The following is a 16159-nucleotide window of genomic DNA, read 5'->3' as shown; positions in this document are numbered from 1 at the left end:
ATCAAGTTGGATCGTTTTGATGGAACTAACTTCATGCACTAGCAGAAGAGGATGCATTTCTTGTTAAGTCAATTAAGAGTGGTGTATGTATTGACGACACCCAAGCCAGAAGAGAAGGAGAAAGAAACAGTCATAGAAACGCGAAATAGGCAGAAGTGGGAGACTGATGATTATTGCTGCAAATGTCATATTTGCAATTCTTTGTCTGACACTCTGTTCAACGTGCACCATGAGAAGCAATCTGCAAAGGAGATATGGGATGCTTTGCAGATCCTTTGCAGATCACCTATCTAGTGGAAGATGCGACGAGCAAGAAGTTCCTTGCAAGTAAGTTTTTCCGATACACTATGGTAAATAGTAGAAAAGTGATGGAGCAGTTTTCTGAAATCAAACAAATTCTCAACAAATTCTCCCAACATGGTATGAAAATGGATGAAAGCATTGTTGCCTTAGCCATTTTAGATAAGCTGCCTCCCTCCTAGAAAGACTACATGAAAAGTCTGAAACACAAGAAGGAAGATGTCACTCTTGCAGAATTAGAGAGTGATATGCAAATTGAAGAAGATGACAAAATCCGTGATGGTATTCATACCTCTAAAGTTCTTGTAGTGGAGGAAGGCAAAGACCCTAAAGAGAAGAAAGATTTTGACAAAGGTAAAATGAAGAGGAAGGGGAACTCGATTTCTAATCCCAACAAGAAACAGAAGTTTGATCAGAAGAAAAAGGGTCCTGTTATCACTGTGGCAAGATGGGTCATATCAAGAAGGAATGTCGACTTTTGATAAAGAAATCAGATGAAAAGAACAACCATAAGGAGAACCTAGTGGCTATGATTTTGAAGCTAATGTTCTTGGTGGGTTGACACTTCCTGGTGGGTTGACTCTGTTGCTACCAGACATGTCTGTAATGACAGAAGTTTCTTTTCTGAGTATATATCAGAAGAAGATGGGAGTATTCTCTATATGGGAAACGCTTCCACTGCTACTGTGAAAGGAGAAGGGAAAAGGGAAAGTGCAACTTGAGTTCACTTCTGAAAAAACCCGCACTCTGACAAATGTTTATCATGTCCCAGAAGTTGGGAAGAACCTCGTGTTTGCAAGTCTGTTAAGTACATTTGGGTTCAAACTTGTATTTGAGTCAGAAAATTTTATTTTGACCAAAGGTGGTTTCTTTGTAGGGAAAGGATATGTGTATGAGGGTATGTTTAAGTTAAATATTGTTCGTGTTTCAATGAATAAAGTGAATAATTCTGCTTACATGCTTGGTTCGTTTTCTTTATGGAATGGTTGATTAGGACATATGAATTTTCGTAAAATGAATAATATGGTTAAACTAGACTTGATTCTTAAAGTTAACCATGATGTAGATAATTACAAAACATGCATGCTGACTAAGATTACAAAGAAGCCTTTTCCTAATGTGAATAGAGATTCTAACATTCCAGATTTGGTACATAGTGATGTTTGTGATCTCCACAGTACCCCTACTCGAGGAGGAAAGAATACTTTGTAACATTTATTGATGATTGTTCTAGATTTTGTTATGTATATCTCTTGAATGCCAAAGATGAAGTTTTGAAATATTTTAAAAATTTTAAAAGTGAGTCGAAGAAGTTTAGTAAGACAACCATCAAATGTCTTAGGAGTAATAGGGGTAGGGAATACTATACCCCATGTCATCCTTTTATAATTTCTCTTTATGAAAGAAAACTGGCTTGCATAAATATTCTTTATGTTTCTTTTGATGATCTCAATTATTTTCTTGGCAATATGTTAGTTGTCTTCAAGCAAATATACTTACTCTGGTTTTTAATGAATATCCTCAGGCATGGTGATTAACTTTTATCATTAATGCATTTTGTGTATTGTTTTCTTACTGTTAAATATCTTCCTCTGTGTTTAACTGTCTATTGGATGGCCTTATGTATCGACAGAAGAAACAGAGTTTGTTAACATAGCCTTCTCTGGTTGTGCATGCTTTATGCTTCATACTGCTGCTTCTTTGAGGATCATTTTCTTATTCCTAGATATCAAAATCATGGGCTATCCTGGAGTGACAAACTTGGGACAATATAATTACAACATTAGACCTATGCCTACAAGGCTAAATTTTTACTCTTTAGGTTGCTAGTGTGTATATCCGTCAATGTTAGATATGTGTAGTATCCTTTGATCCATTACTCCACCTACTAACTCTTAACTGAGTCCAATGAATTCATAATAAGCATGCTTTAATTCACCAAATATTATTATTTGATTCCAGGAGTTGAGCTGAACATCTTTGTTGTTTTCTGATTTTTATGTTGGCATCTTTTGAAAAATTTGCCAAAAACAGAAGCAATGAAAATTTATGGTGATCAAAGGTGTGGAAGATGTGTGTGATCAGGTTGTTCCCTATATGTTGCTTCTTTTTCAGTTCTTTGTTTACTGCTCTCTCTTCTGTTCTGTTTCTGTTGGTTTTGTATATTTATTGCCTTTTTGGATATTTGATTCCTTCCTTTTTATTATTTTAAGTGTTGTAACGTGAGATTTAGAGTTCTTTGGTTATATTTATAATTCGTCATAGTTCGAGATGTCTACTTTTAACCATCCTGCCATCTCTTTTTATAAGTAAAACGTGGCTGCTTGCTTTTGCAAATTGCCCTTCACAATTTTCCTTGGCCGGTTTCTCATTCTTCTGATAGCATTGATTCAATAGTTGAATAGATTCTTGCTCGGGCAATGCATCAATCCATTCTTGAACGGTTTTTTGCTCCCCCCCCCCCCCCGCCCCCCCCCCCCCCCCCCCCCCCGCCTCCCCTCCCCCCCCCCCCCCCCCAGACAATCGCAAAAAAAACACAATAATATATGGGCAAGAGAGAAAACTCCACTATAAATAAAGAAATATCCAAGAGAAGATATTTGGGATGATTAAAAAAGGAAGAGGCATTCTTTTATAGCCTCTTCCTCTCACATATTCCCACATCGGTCATGTGGGACTAATATTACCTCTCCCACTTGGAGATTAGATTGAGAACCAATCAATCTCCACACTAGTCTCTATCTTGCCACCACCATCTTGTCTATGTCTCTATCAAGCCATACAAGGATCGCACCAAATGAACTTGTCTATTGATTGCTTTTGTCAATGCATCTGCTAGGTTCTCTTTCGTGTGGATTTTCTGCATATCCACCCTTCCGTCTTCCACCACTTCACGAACAAAATGATATTGTACTTCTATGTGTTTTGTCCTGGAATGAAAACTGGATTCCTTGCAATGTGCAAGGCACTCGTTGTCACAATACAAGAGAATCTTCTCGTGTTTGTGCCCAATTCTTCCATGAATCTTCTTATCCAGTTGCTTCTTTACAAGCTTGTGTAGCTGCCATATACTCCTTCTCGTAGACTGCTACACTTCTGTAGTTTAGATACCCAGCTCACGGCTCCTCCTGCCATTGTAAACACATAGCCGACTAGTGGATTTCCTTTTATCAAGATCCCTGCAAAATCAGAATCAACATATCCTCTACGATAAATTCAAATCCTCCATAACATAGAGCAGCATCCAAGGTTCCTTTAATGTATCTTAGGATCCTCTTCACTATAATCCAATGCTCTTGTCCTGGATTCGCCATATGCCGACTAATCACTCCCCGCATGTGCAATGTCCGGTCTTGTACATATCATAGCGAACATCGGACTTCCCACTCGATGCATACGTACTCGAGACATCTCCATCCTCTCGCTTCATTGCTAGGACACATACTTGAGGATAACTTGAAATTAACGGAAGAGGAGTAGAAATTGGCTTACGGTCTTGCATATTGAAGCGGCGCAAGACTTTCCTTAAGTAACTCTTCTGAGATAGCCAAATCTTCCTGTTATTTCTGTCTCGGTGAATTTGCATCCCTAGAATCTTGTTTGCGGGTCCTAGATCCTTCATTTCAAATTCCCTAGCCAACTGAGCCTTTAATTCTACGATCCGATCTTTGTTGGGGCTCGACACCAACATATCATCGACATACAACGATAAAATGATGAAATCATCATTACCAAACCTCTTGTAATACGCACAAGGGTCTGAAGCAAGTCTGTTGTATCCAAGGCTCAATATGAAGGAATCAAATCTCTTATACCAACATCTTGGCGCCTGTTTTAAGCCGTATAGAGATTTGTTCAACCTGCAAACCAAGTTCCCCTTTTCTGGTTCTTCAAAACCTTCGGTTGGAGCATATAGATTTCTTCTTCAAGATCTCCATGAAGAAATGCGTTTTCATCTAACTGCTCAAGATGTAGATCAAACGTAGCACAAAGTGCCGAACTATCCGGACAGTAGTAAGTCGAACCACTGGAGAAAAGATTTCGTGAAATCAACACCTTCTTCTCGAGCATATCCTTTGATCACCATTCTTGCACGATACCGCTCTACTTGATCATCACTATTTCGTTTGATCTTGTAAACCCATTTGTTACCAATGGGCTTCCTTCCGGTGCGTAAAGGTACAAGCTCCCACGTCTTATTCTTATGAAGAGCTTCTAGTTCTTCTCGCATAGCTGCCATCCAAAGTGATGCTTCGAGCTATCAATCGCTTCTCGAATGTTGATGGCTCACCATCTTCTGTTAGAAGACAATATGCAATGTTGCTCTCCATAATATAATCGGTTGCCGTTGGTGTATGTCTTTCACGAGGTGACCGTCGAACTTCTACAGTTGTAGACTCAACTGGTACTTGTTCCTCATTTTCGATTCTGCTCCCGGAAAATTTTCTACCCCGAAGAATTTTCTGATTGGACTTCTCTTCCTCCTGACTGTTGTACTCTCCGAATTTCTATTGAAATGCTACTCACATCTTCCATTTGCAGCTTATCTTCTGCAAAAATGACATCTCTGCTGATGACGACTTTGTGGGCGTGGGATCCCACGTCATACCCCTTGACTCCATCAGCATTTCCCAAGAATCGCATTTTCGGATTTTGGATCCAACTTCAATTTCTTGGGGATGATACATCACGTACACAGGACTCCCAAATGTGTGCGGCGTGAATAATCAACGCTTGCCGTCCACATATTCATCGGTGTCTTCAGATCAATCGATCTTGTTGGTGATCGATTAATCACATAGCGGTGTTTACGCCGCTTCCAAAAGGACTTAGCCATGCTTGCGGTTCTTAACATGGCTCTTGTTCTTTCGAGTAGAGTTCTATTCATCCGCTCCGCTACTCCATTCTGTTGAGGAGTGTAAGCCACCGTGAGTTGTCTCTTGATGCCTTCTTGATTACAAAACTCAAAGAAGTCATCCCTCGTATATTCACCGCCATTGTCTGTCCGAGGCACTTGATTTTCTTCTCGGTTCTCGTTCAACTTGCGCTTTGAATGTTTTGAAACTGAAACACATCGACTTCTTCTTGATAGGAAACACCCAACATCTTCGGAATAATTATCAATGAAAGGTACATAGTACCTTGCTCCTCCCGGAGATGTAACCGGTGCTTGCCATACATCGAGTGAACTAATTCCGAATACTTTACTCCGGAATCGGATGCATTGAACTTCAATCTATCTTGCTTGCTTGTAACACGGTGCTCACAAAGGGTAATGAAACCTTTGTGACACCGGAGTAATTTCTGTTCGCAGAACCTTCAACCCTTGCTCGACATGTGGGCCAATTTTCGATGCCACACTTTTGTCATCTCTTCTGCAGTCCGGTTGATGCAACCGATGCTTCGCCTCCAGACATGTTTCTCCCATTACTTCGTACAAATTTGCGCGCCCTTTCAGCTTTCATTACAACTAGCGCTCCTTTGACGATCCTCATCATTCCATTTTGGATGCGTGTCTTGCACCCAATTTCATCTAATTGTCCCAAAGACAATAGATTCTTCTTTAAGCCCTTCACATGCCGCACATTTTGAATAGTGCGTACCATACCATCGTACATCTTCAACTTGATGGTGCCAACTCCAACAATCTCCAAGGCATGATCATTTCCCATGTACACAGACCCTATAGAGATAGGTTCATAAGTTTGAAACCAATCTCTGCGAGAGGTCATGTGCCATGTTGCTCCCGAATCCAAGATCCAAGCATCACTATGTTCCAATCTATCCTTGGCTGCCATTGCTGATTCGCTGTAAAGAATATCTCCTTCAGCAACACACCCTTGAGATGTTTCTGCCTTATCTACAATTTGATGAGGTGAAGTGATTTTGGCTTCATACAATTTGATGAGGTGATCCCAAACCTCCTTTGCAGTTTTCTTCTCTTCTATGCCCGCTAAAATATCATCTGATAATGCTAGATGCAAATCAGAAAGAGCGACCGCATCTATTCTGTTCCACTTTTGTTGTCCGTGAACTCCGCTCTGGCCGAACACGATGGCTTCCAGTGGGTTATCTTTTATCAATAATGCCTTCATCTTCATTTTCCATAATGAGAATTTCGTGCCGTCAAACTTGCCGATGTCAATTTTTGCTGCCATTGCTTCTATCACAACTGTTGTTGGTTGCGAATAACTCCCACTATTTCACGTGAAACTTGTCTTCTCGGGTTATCTCCAACTGGTATATGGTTGAACCAAAATGCACCGGGAAAATTTCCGGGAAAGGCGGAGGGACCAGCGGTCCGCTTAAACCAGACTCCTTAGACAAAATTTTCCTAGACATGCACTTAATCACCCAATACACATTTCTAGGATATCCGAAAAGAAACCACGTGAAATTGCGACTTCGCACACCTCCGTAGGATGAAAAACAATATCTTACTTATTTTCTGATGTGAAGGATCCACCTAGTGGCAATCACGAGCATACTATAAGTAGATACTCACACCCTAAACCAAACAAACAAACCCCCCAAGGAATTTTCCTTTTCGATGTGGGCTCGGACTATCGCAACCACGGCATACTTCGAAACCTCGCTCCGATCCCTTCGGGTTATGAAGAACCCACCGATAGCAATCGCAAATAAGAGAAGGAGACACATAATAACAACTAAGAGAAAGAAAGACACAATAATATATGGGCAGAGAGAAAACTCCACTATAAATAAAGAAATATCCAAGAGAGAGATTTTGGGATGATTAAAGAAGAGGAAGAGGCATTCTTTTATAGCCTCTTCCTCCCCCCCCCCCCCCCCCCCGCGGGGGGGGGGGGGGGAAAAACACACCGCGGGCTTGGGGGTTTTATGGGGCGGCGGGCGCCCCCGGGGGGGGGGGGGGGGGGTGGTTGGGTGGTTGGTTAATATTTTTTTTTTTTTTTTTTTTTTTTTAGTCCCCTTTTTTTTTTTTTTTTTGGTAATATGTTAGTGGTCTTCAAGCGAGTATATTGATCTGATTTGATGAATACCATCTGGCATGGTGATTAATTTTTATCATTGAAAAGGATTTGTGATCATTCTCTTACTGTGAAATTATCTTTCTCTGCATTGAACTGTCTGTTGATGGCATGTATCGACTCCCCCCCCCCCATTCCCCCCCCCCCCCCCAAAAAAAAAAAAAAAAAAGAAGAGGAAGAAAGAAAAGAAAGTAAAAATAGTTTGCTAATAACCTCCGGTGGTTGTGCATCATGTATACTTCATACTGCTGCTTCTTTAATGATCATTTGCTTATGCCTTGATATAATAATCATGGGCTATGCTAGTGAGTGACAAATTCGAAACATTATAAATATAACATCAGGTTACTAGGGTGGATATACCAATGCTAGATATGTGGATTATCCTTAATTTTTATCGACCACGTATACCATTACCGAAACCACACTGTTTCAAAATTTGGTGTAGCATGGTACACAAATTTGGTTTTGAATTCGGTATGGTTCAGTTTTGTTTTCAATTGCCATACTGTTGTATGTGCCGAAACCGTACCAAATTTAAAACCAATGGTGAAATTGTAATTTTTTGTTATAAACCTTTAATCGCTGATCCTAATCAATTGAATCTTGTTCTTTCATGTTCGTCTTTGAGTCTTGATTGTTCTGTACTTCTGTGTTCATCATCTACGAGTCTCGAGTGTTCTGTGTTGATTTCGAGAGTGCGGCAAATCCAGAAAGAGGAAGTCAGGAATTGTGAAGGGACTCTAAAAATTTTCAATTCCTCCCACTTTTGGCAATTGTAACTGTTGTGTAATCTGAAGCTTCGAGCTCCAAACACATTCTTCATTCGTTCAGGTATTTTTCGTTTTTTTAGCTTCAGTTGTTTTCACTTAGTAATGGTTAACATGTTCCTCTGCAGTTATTTTTTTTTGTCATATTTGATTCTATTGCTGCAGAACATGTTTGTTTGTTCGCACTTTTGAAATACTTTTGATGGCTTATTGATTCTACAGTTTGTTTTTGATCTCTTGCTGGTTTGGTTGTGTTCTAGTTTGTCTACCTTCCAAGTGTTAGAACTAAAAGACCAGAGGCACAGTATAGACAAACCAATATCAGACAAAGAGAAGCAGAATATAAAGTATACCTTATGTCAAAACCACTTACCCGAATGTAGTAGACGAAGCGAAACAAGTAGAATATAAAGTATACTTTATGTCAGAACCACTTACCCGAATATAGTAGACGAAGCGAAACAAAACCAGTACGAACTCTAACAGGGTGAGTTGAGGTGTACGTACAGTACTCTTCCTTAAGGTATTTGAACGCCCCCTTCAGTGCATACTGGGTTTGACCTTTACGTTCTCACCTCCAAGATACAACAACTCCTTAGATCTAAAGACTAGCACTCCAACAGATACTACTTGCTAAAGGAGATACGAAGGTAATATATAACACAAGAATGAAGAAAATAAAAAACGTTCCAAAGGAACAGTATTTTCAAGAAAAAAGATTTTTTTTTCTTCCTGTACAAGGCCCTTAAGGCCATAACTAAACTATCTAAATGCAATAGATCTATTAAAACCCATGAACATTTTTTGGCAAAGCCCATGAAAACGCACTATCAAATGCATTAAAGAGGGTTCAATGAACTCAAAACAATAGTGGGAGAATCAGAAGATGGACACAGCAGCCAGCCAGCCACACGTGAGACCATGGGAGGCGTGGGCAGAATCGCAGATGATCTCAAAATTGTAGAAGTGTGACTTATAAATAGAATGTGATATTAGAACACATTGTGCACATTACAAAGAAATGATGGTGTCATAAATAGACTGGAAAATTTTCCGTGGGTATCCTATCCACCTGGATTCTTGTTTTTGGAAATCATCGAAATTATGCCCCCAAATACCTTCTATTGGTTCCACAACACAAGAAGTCCAGAACTACTACTAAGATACTTTGTTCGATAATTTCTCAATTCACAGGGGCTTCAGCTACTAGTGTTTGAGTTTGTGTAACCAGTGTGCTTCACAGTACCTGCAGTAAATGACACCCTTAATCACACCTTCGAAACCAGCATGCCGGGAGAACTAAGGCATAAACGATCAATATCGATTGCGACGATCATTTTCTGTTCTTGAGCTTCCGAACCAGCAAACTGTCGATTACCCAAGCTTCAAGTTAGTTATCATTGGTGACGGTGGTACAGGGTGGGTTTTAGCTATCTCAGCAGGTACGATGAGGAACTTCTAATAATAGATGGGTTGAAATTCGAATGACTAACTTCTCAAAATAAAAGATGTGTTGAAATTAGAATTTCTTGCATTAGATGGGTGAAGGGAAAGACCTCAACGATGAGCTTCCGACTGCAGCTTTCTGCCATTTTAACGAAGTAAAAACCAGAATTTCTGCAACTAAAATGAGTTCCCCACTGTTAAAATAAATTAATGCAAAGCCAGAACAGGAAAAAAAATAATTGTAACTCCCAAACAGAGGTCAGCCATTCGTTTGAAGTCGTCCTGCTCAGCATTCAAATTATTAGGATTTGCAATTCTTGGTTTCAAATTGATAATAGTAATCAATTTATAAGGGCTTTCAGTTTGATAACCGTTCAACTATAATCCCTGATAAAATTTGTGAAATTTAAGTGCTCTTAAAGTTAAACCTCTAATTTATTCAAAGGATCATCAAACTTCATGGCTGCTTGATTTATGAAACTCATGCCAAACACAGCCAAAGTAAATGGGTCAGGCTGATCTGAATCATCTGATAATACAACATCATGCTAATCAAAAGATGAAATAGAAAAATTTAAACAATCAAAGACATTGAACAAAAGTCAAACAAATTAATCTAGTTCACTACCTAGCAAGATGTCACTCAGTGTTAATAGAATATAAGAAGAAAAAGTTGTAGTTAGCTATATTGCCTTTGTCTATATACACAGATTAAACTGGGCTTGGTGTAATCCAGATACGTTTCTTATCAAAGAGTCCTTGAGGATAGGCTGGCCATGGCTTAAACTGCTTGTCTGCCAAATCGAATAGAAGAAGAGTGTAGTCACAAGAAATTGTAAATAAATCCCCAATATCAATATCAACATCAATATCAATATCGTGGAAATATAAACAGTTACCTTTACATTCAGGAAAGTCACGGGCTGAGAAATATGAAGGTGGACTCAGACCTGGAAAATACACACGGTCACCTAAGCTCTTCACTTCAGACCACTCGGCATCATCTATATTTCCTCTGCTGCTGATGCTACTGTTCTTCTGCCAATCTAACTTGTGAAGTGAACACACTATTCTCTTTCTACTACAGTCGTACGACTGAGTGATAACAAACAAGTCATCATTGTCAGATTCAACAAGAACCTGCCTATGGACGACACCTCTTAAATCAAGATGTGCCGGCTGCAGTATCTGCTTAATACTAGTCTTAATAGTGGTAGGATTTCCATGACCATCGTCAACTACTACTGCTTCTCTTATCACAATTTCTCCGCCATTTATTAGTGTAATGATTTGTTGCTTGTAAAATATGACATCGTGATATATGTCCCAAATTCCAGCTCCTCGATCTTCAATTAAAGTCCATCCCTTATCTCCAAATTTGGAGATTAACAAAAGACAAGGAAAATGGAGCAAGACAATTGTCATGAAATCAGAGGAAGATGGGCTTGCTGATAGTATTACCTTAGCAACACGAGCTTTATCTCCTCTAGGATAATATTCATTCAAGGATGGAAGTTCTATGCGGGCTTTGGTGAAAGGATTGAAGAGGCCGAGGGACGACTTCTCTTCGAAAATCAGCCAACCATGGCAGGATGTAGGAAGAAAATTCTTATTACTCATCTCCAAGGGGAACTCGACGAAATAGGATTTATTTTCGACAATGCTGAAGAATTCATAGGTTCTTGCTCCTCCTCCTTGTTTTGGATAAAAAGGAAACATAAAAGGAAACATCATTAGAAGAGGGAACTGGCGAGGGAGTTGGTTGGGAGTCTCTGGTAAGGCTGATCGCCATGAAACGCAGACTGCTCGTAACCGAATACGATCTGCATAGAATGTGAGGTGCTTTGCAATCCCGTCTAACAACTCTTCCGGAAGATCAGCCCAATTTACGGCTGCTGCCATTTTTCTCTTTTTGGTACAACCGGCTGCTGCTGCTGCTGGTGCCATTGCCAATTCCATATATTACGAACGGAGATTCTTGCCGAAGATCGATCGCTATTTGGATATGATAGCCGCCAATTAACACCTGCAGGAAGATTAATCTTTCTTCGACCAGAGAATATAGATTAGATCCGGTTGGAGGTTGAAGACGATACCGAGGTTTCTTTTGTATCTCTGGAGTTTTTACTTTTACGGTTGAGAAGAGTTTATATAGGGATGAGAAATAAGGAGGCCTGAATTAGAAATACCAAGACATTGAGTACAATACAATTTAGACTAGGAAACTTAAATTACAATTCAAAATTCAAAACTTAAATTAAAAATCGATGTTCTAAACTAACACAGAATCCTACAGCAAAAAAAAAAACTAATGCCAATGGAGGTAGTAGAATGGTTAGGAACCTGACTTATCAGTGAAGAGGTCATAGATTCAACTCCTATTGGGTGGCATATATAATATCCCTATATATAAAAAAATACTTTTGTACCAAAAAAATAGAAACTTACTTGGATATCAAGAAAGAGCAAATAAGGAGGCATGAATTAGAAATACCAATACATTTAGTACAATTCAGACTAGGAAACTTAAATTACAATTCAAAATTCAAGACATAAATTACAGTACTGCGCATTTACTTAAGCAAAATCGGAATTCGAGTTGCAGAATCCAATCCATGATTCTGGGATGCATTTCATGGGGCCCTACAGTCCTTGATTTAAATATCATTATTTGCCATCTAAGTAATATCCATGAAGCGGCGATCTTGTAATCTAGCCAAGGTAATTTGAGCTTGTCAAGGAAAGAATTGGAAGTGGGTTCAAATATAGAGAGGAATGAATGTCATCCTGTTTTGGAAAGTCCACACTTGGCTACTTCCATCGATGTCCCTTGGGTCTTGTTAGGCGACTTCAACGCTTTCAAGGATCCATCGGAGAAGGAAGGAGGCATGTATAATAATATTATACTTGGAGTAATAATAGTTTGGGGACAAACATAATCTCCTCCAAGATCGATCATGTCATCACCAATCATCATTGGAGTTGTGCTTTCCCCTCCTCTTACGTCACGTTTCAGAATCGCGGCATGTCGGATCACTCTCCTATGGTGCTCTTGTTCGGTCATGCTCCTGTGATCAGAGGTAAACAATTTTATTTCTGCAATTTTTTGGCTGATCACCCTAATTTTATTCCCCTGGTCAGGCACGTATGGCAACAACGTGTTGAAGGTTCCCCCTTGTTCGCATTGATGAAGAGATTACGTTTGCTTAAGGATAATTTGAAGTCTTGGAGTAAGCAGAATTTCTCTAACCTTGATTGTCAGAAGATGCTAGGAACTAGCTTGTTGCCCTTCAGTCTCAGTTGTGGTCCACTGGGCCTAATGATGCTTTGGTTATGCAAGAAAAGTTGGCTTCATCCACTCTTGTTAATCTTCTCAACGCTAGAGACTCCGAACTGAGGCAAAAAGCGCGAGTTACTTGGTTGCTGGAGGGTGATGGTAATAGAGAGTTCTTTCATCTTTTATTGTATTGCCTTGAGAGTCTTGAATAGAAGAGCCCGACGGTTTTTAAGAGGAGATAGTAGGGGCCAGTCGATCCCTGAATCCTCACAATATTTGGGGGCCTTGAGCCCGAATCCCTTAAACAATTGAAAGAAAAATCAAAGTTTGTGGGATTGAGGAGCTTCTGGATACATCATTTTTGGGGTTCCAGGCTATGACTCATACACCTACTTCACTTAGGTTCTGTGAACCACACTTTTTAACTGGAAGAGAGGGATCAAAGTCACCTCTTAGAGGAAGGGAGGGGAGAGTTGAAAGGAGCAGGAGCCAAGGGGAGTAATCTGGCATACGTTATTGCGCATTACATCTGATGAACTTTTCAGGGCATTTGGTTGTCTGTGTTGGTCAACCAAATGACGAGTCCATGAAAACATAGGTTTGCTTGAGCTTCAGATTATGATTTACAGTCCAAATTTGTGTGCTAGACCTTTTTTTTTGTTTAAATGTTTTCTCCTGTGGAGTAAAGGCTAGTCTGTTGCAGCTTTCACTCTAGTAGCATGATGATTGATTTGATTTCTGTATGATTTTAGATGGATGATAGCCAAGGAGGAAGAAAGTGAGAATGAGGGTGGGGATAGTGGGAATCATCTCTTTACAGAGATGTCTTCTTATTCTTCTTTGCTTGAAATTTTAATTGGCTGAAGTACATGTAAGGGTGTCAATTTGGTTAAAAAACCGTTAAACCCTACCGTACCGAACCGTTTCCAATTGGGTACGGTACGATTATGGTATAAGGTATCATACCATTGGTAAATACCGTTTACCATACCGTTAAACCGATTACCATACCATATTTTATACCGTATACCGTAAAGTTATTAACCCTTTAAAGTTTAAACCCTAAACTCATCTCACATTCACTTCATACCCACCTTACAGCCTCAATCTGCTTAATGAAAAGAAATTCAAGCACGATGCATATATAAACATACAAGGAGACCTAGTGGATTATCAAGTTAATAATGGCTTTGATCTAGCTAGACAAGCTTATGACCGCAATCAGGGAGGCTGGGCTTCCACATCTGGTTCTTGTCCTGATGGCTTGTTTGATGGCCATTCTTATCTACACCTATTTGATAACATGCTTCATTTTCATAAATAGGTTTTCAGGTTCTTTATTCCTGGTAGTGATCCTTGTTCCTGCCAGTACCACTAAACTCTTTAAGTCTATCTAAAGTTGCTGAAGCTTCCCAGGTGCTTCCCAGGTAAAGATTGGCATCCCAAGCAATCCCAGTATAAAGGACTTTGTGGTTTTTGTTTCATATGTTTTGAAGGTCCGTTGAGTTTTTTTCCTTTAAGTGACCGAGTCATTGGCCATTCCATAATGCATTATAACCAAAGCAAGGAAGCCAAGACTAGTCATTGGCCATTCCATAATGCATTATAACATCATTGGCAAGATGTTTAGAATGGTGGTTGTATTAATTCAATGATAATTCAACCTCATGGGTTGAGACATTTGAATTTTAAGTAATTTGCTGTTAGTTTTCTGTTTAAGTTTGATTTTTCTCAATTGTTCCCATACAATACTGTAACAAAACCCTACTGTATACCGAACCGTGCCGTTTTTCCATACCGATTTTATACAAATTTCATACCGTACCGTTTTTAAAAATAATGTTTTCATACCATACTGTATAAATATGGTACAGTACAATTATGGTTTGAGGTTTTCTAATTCAATACCGTACCATACAGTACCGATTTACCGTTACCCTACCGAATTGACACCCTTGAGTACATGAATAATGTCAAGGCTTTCGAGCTGGAGCTCCTAGTAAAAGTTCATTAAGAGTATTTGTATCAAGTTGCAAACCTAGGAGGTGTATATGTAATTTGCTCTTTTTAATTTCATATATATATATATATATATATATGGTAATTTTCATCTGGACCCCTGAGGTTTGGTCCAGGTCACTTTTAGTCCAATTTAAGTTTCCTTTTGCATATGGCTCCCCGTGGTTTCAAAAAATGATTAACTAAGGACAAACTTAACAGAAATTGTTAGTTTAATAAATTTGTGACGAAAATACCCTTGTGTCTTTTGGATTTTTTTTTATTATTTTAATTTTAATCTACTAAAATAGATATTATAAAATAAAAATAATAAATGAAAAACGGAATACAAATAGTTGGTCTGCAAGTTCATAACTCAAAGAAGAAGACGACTTCAAATCCATCATTTGGCTCTTCATTGTTGGTGTCGAAGCTCTATGCTACAACCTAATCACCTCTTCTTGATGAACAAAGGTAAAGCTTAGGTTGTACTCTAGCAGATGGCCATTTTCATCTAATCCAAAGGCGCCGTTCTTGAAGAATCTAAGACACAGCAGGACGGGGCTCTGACCAGGGACAAAATCCCGTCGCTGGAAAAGGGAACGACAACGACTTCGTGTAGGAAATTGGAGGTTGATCTTGAGGATGCTACACAAACGAAAACGTGAGAGTGGACTTTCACGGTAATTTTGGAAGACATTGTTGGTTTTTTATTAAAATTTCATTTAATCTTTCCTTGTTGTCTACTTAGGATCTCCACACAAAAGCAAGCGGGAGGAGAAGTTTAAGATCGATCTAATGGTGACACAACTTGCTCCATCTTGTTTGCTTTTTTTTTTTTCTTCTATTCTTTATGATAGAAGGAATATCTAATATGTTTTATTAAAGTGAGCATATGTATTTATAGTACAATGAGATAGTAGTGTAGAAATATATGCTACTGAGTCACTGACTGAGTCAACTCTCTAACAGACCCCCTCAAGCGTAACGGGACAGATACCGTAAGCTTGTCTCTCAAATAACAGAATCGAGCGCGAGAAAGACCCTTGGTAAGTAAATCAGCCAACTGATCCTGAGTAGAAATATATCGAACAACAAGCTGACGAGTGGCAACCAAATCCCGAACAAAATGAAAATCTATCTCAATATGTTTGGTGCGTGCATGAAAGATAGGATTAGCAGTCATATAGGTAGCACCAATATTGTCACACCAAATCTGAGGAGCAACAGGGAGAAAAGCCCCAATTTCTCCAAGTAAGGAACGTATCCATAGCAACTCAGTAGCAACTGCAGCAACAGCACGATACTCGGCCTCGGTAGAAGAGCGAGAAATAGTACGTTGTTTTCTAGATCCCCAT

The 16159-nt window shown here is 39.3% G+C and overlaps 1 protein-coding gene across 1 annotated transcript; it reads right to left on the bottom strand.

Annotated features, from left to right (window-relative positions):
• Nucleotides 1-10196: 10196 nt before the first annotated feature.
• LOC149016156 (F-box/kelch-repeat protein At2g24250-like) lies at nt 10197-11627 on the bottom strand. Its single transcript, XM_089157158.1, has one exon. The coding sequence runs from the start codon at nt 11483-11485 to the stop codon at nt 10238-10240; it is 1248 nt and encodes a 415-aa protein (XP_089013284.1). The 5' UTR covers nt 11486-11627; the 3' UTR covers nt 10197-10237.
• Between the last annotated feature and the right edge of the window lie 4532 nt (nt 11628-16159).

The sequence above is a fragment of the Hakea prostrata genome, chromosome 5 (assembly GCF_041222555.1).
Source record: "Hakea prostrata isolate BN-2017 chromosome 5, UWA_Hpros_2, whole genome shotgun sequence".
In the NCBI taxonomy this organism is placed as follows: Eukaryota; Viridiplantae; Streptophyta; class Magnoliopsida; order Proteales; family Proteaceae; genus Hakea; species Hakea prostrata.
The sequence above is the reverse complement of the archived record's forward strand: the minus strand, read 5'-3'. Positions and strand labels throughout refer to the sequence as shown.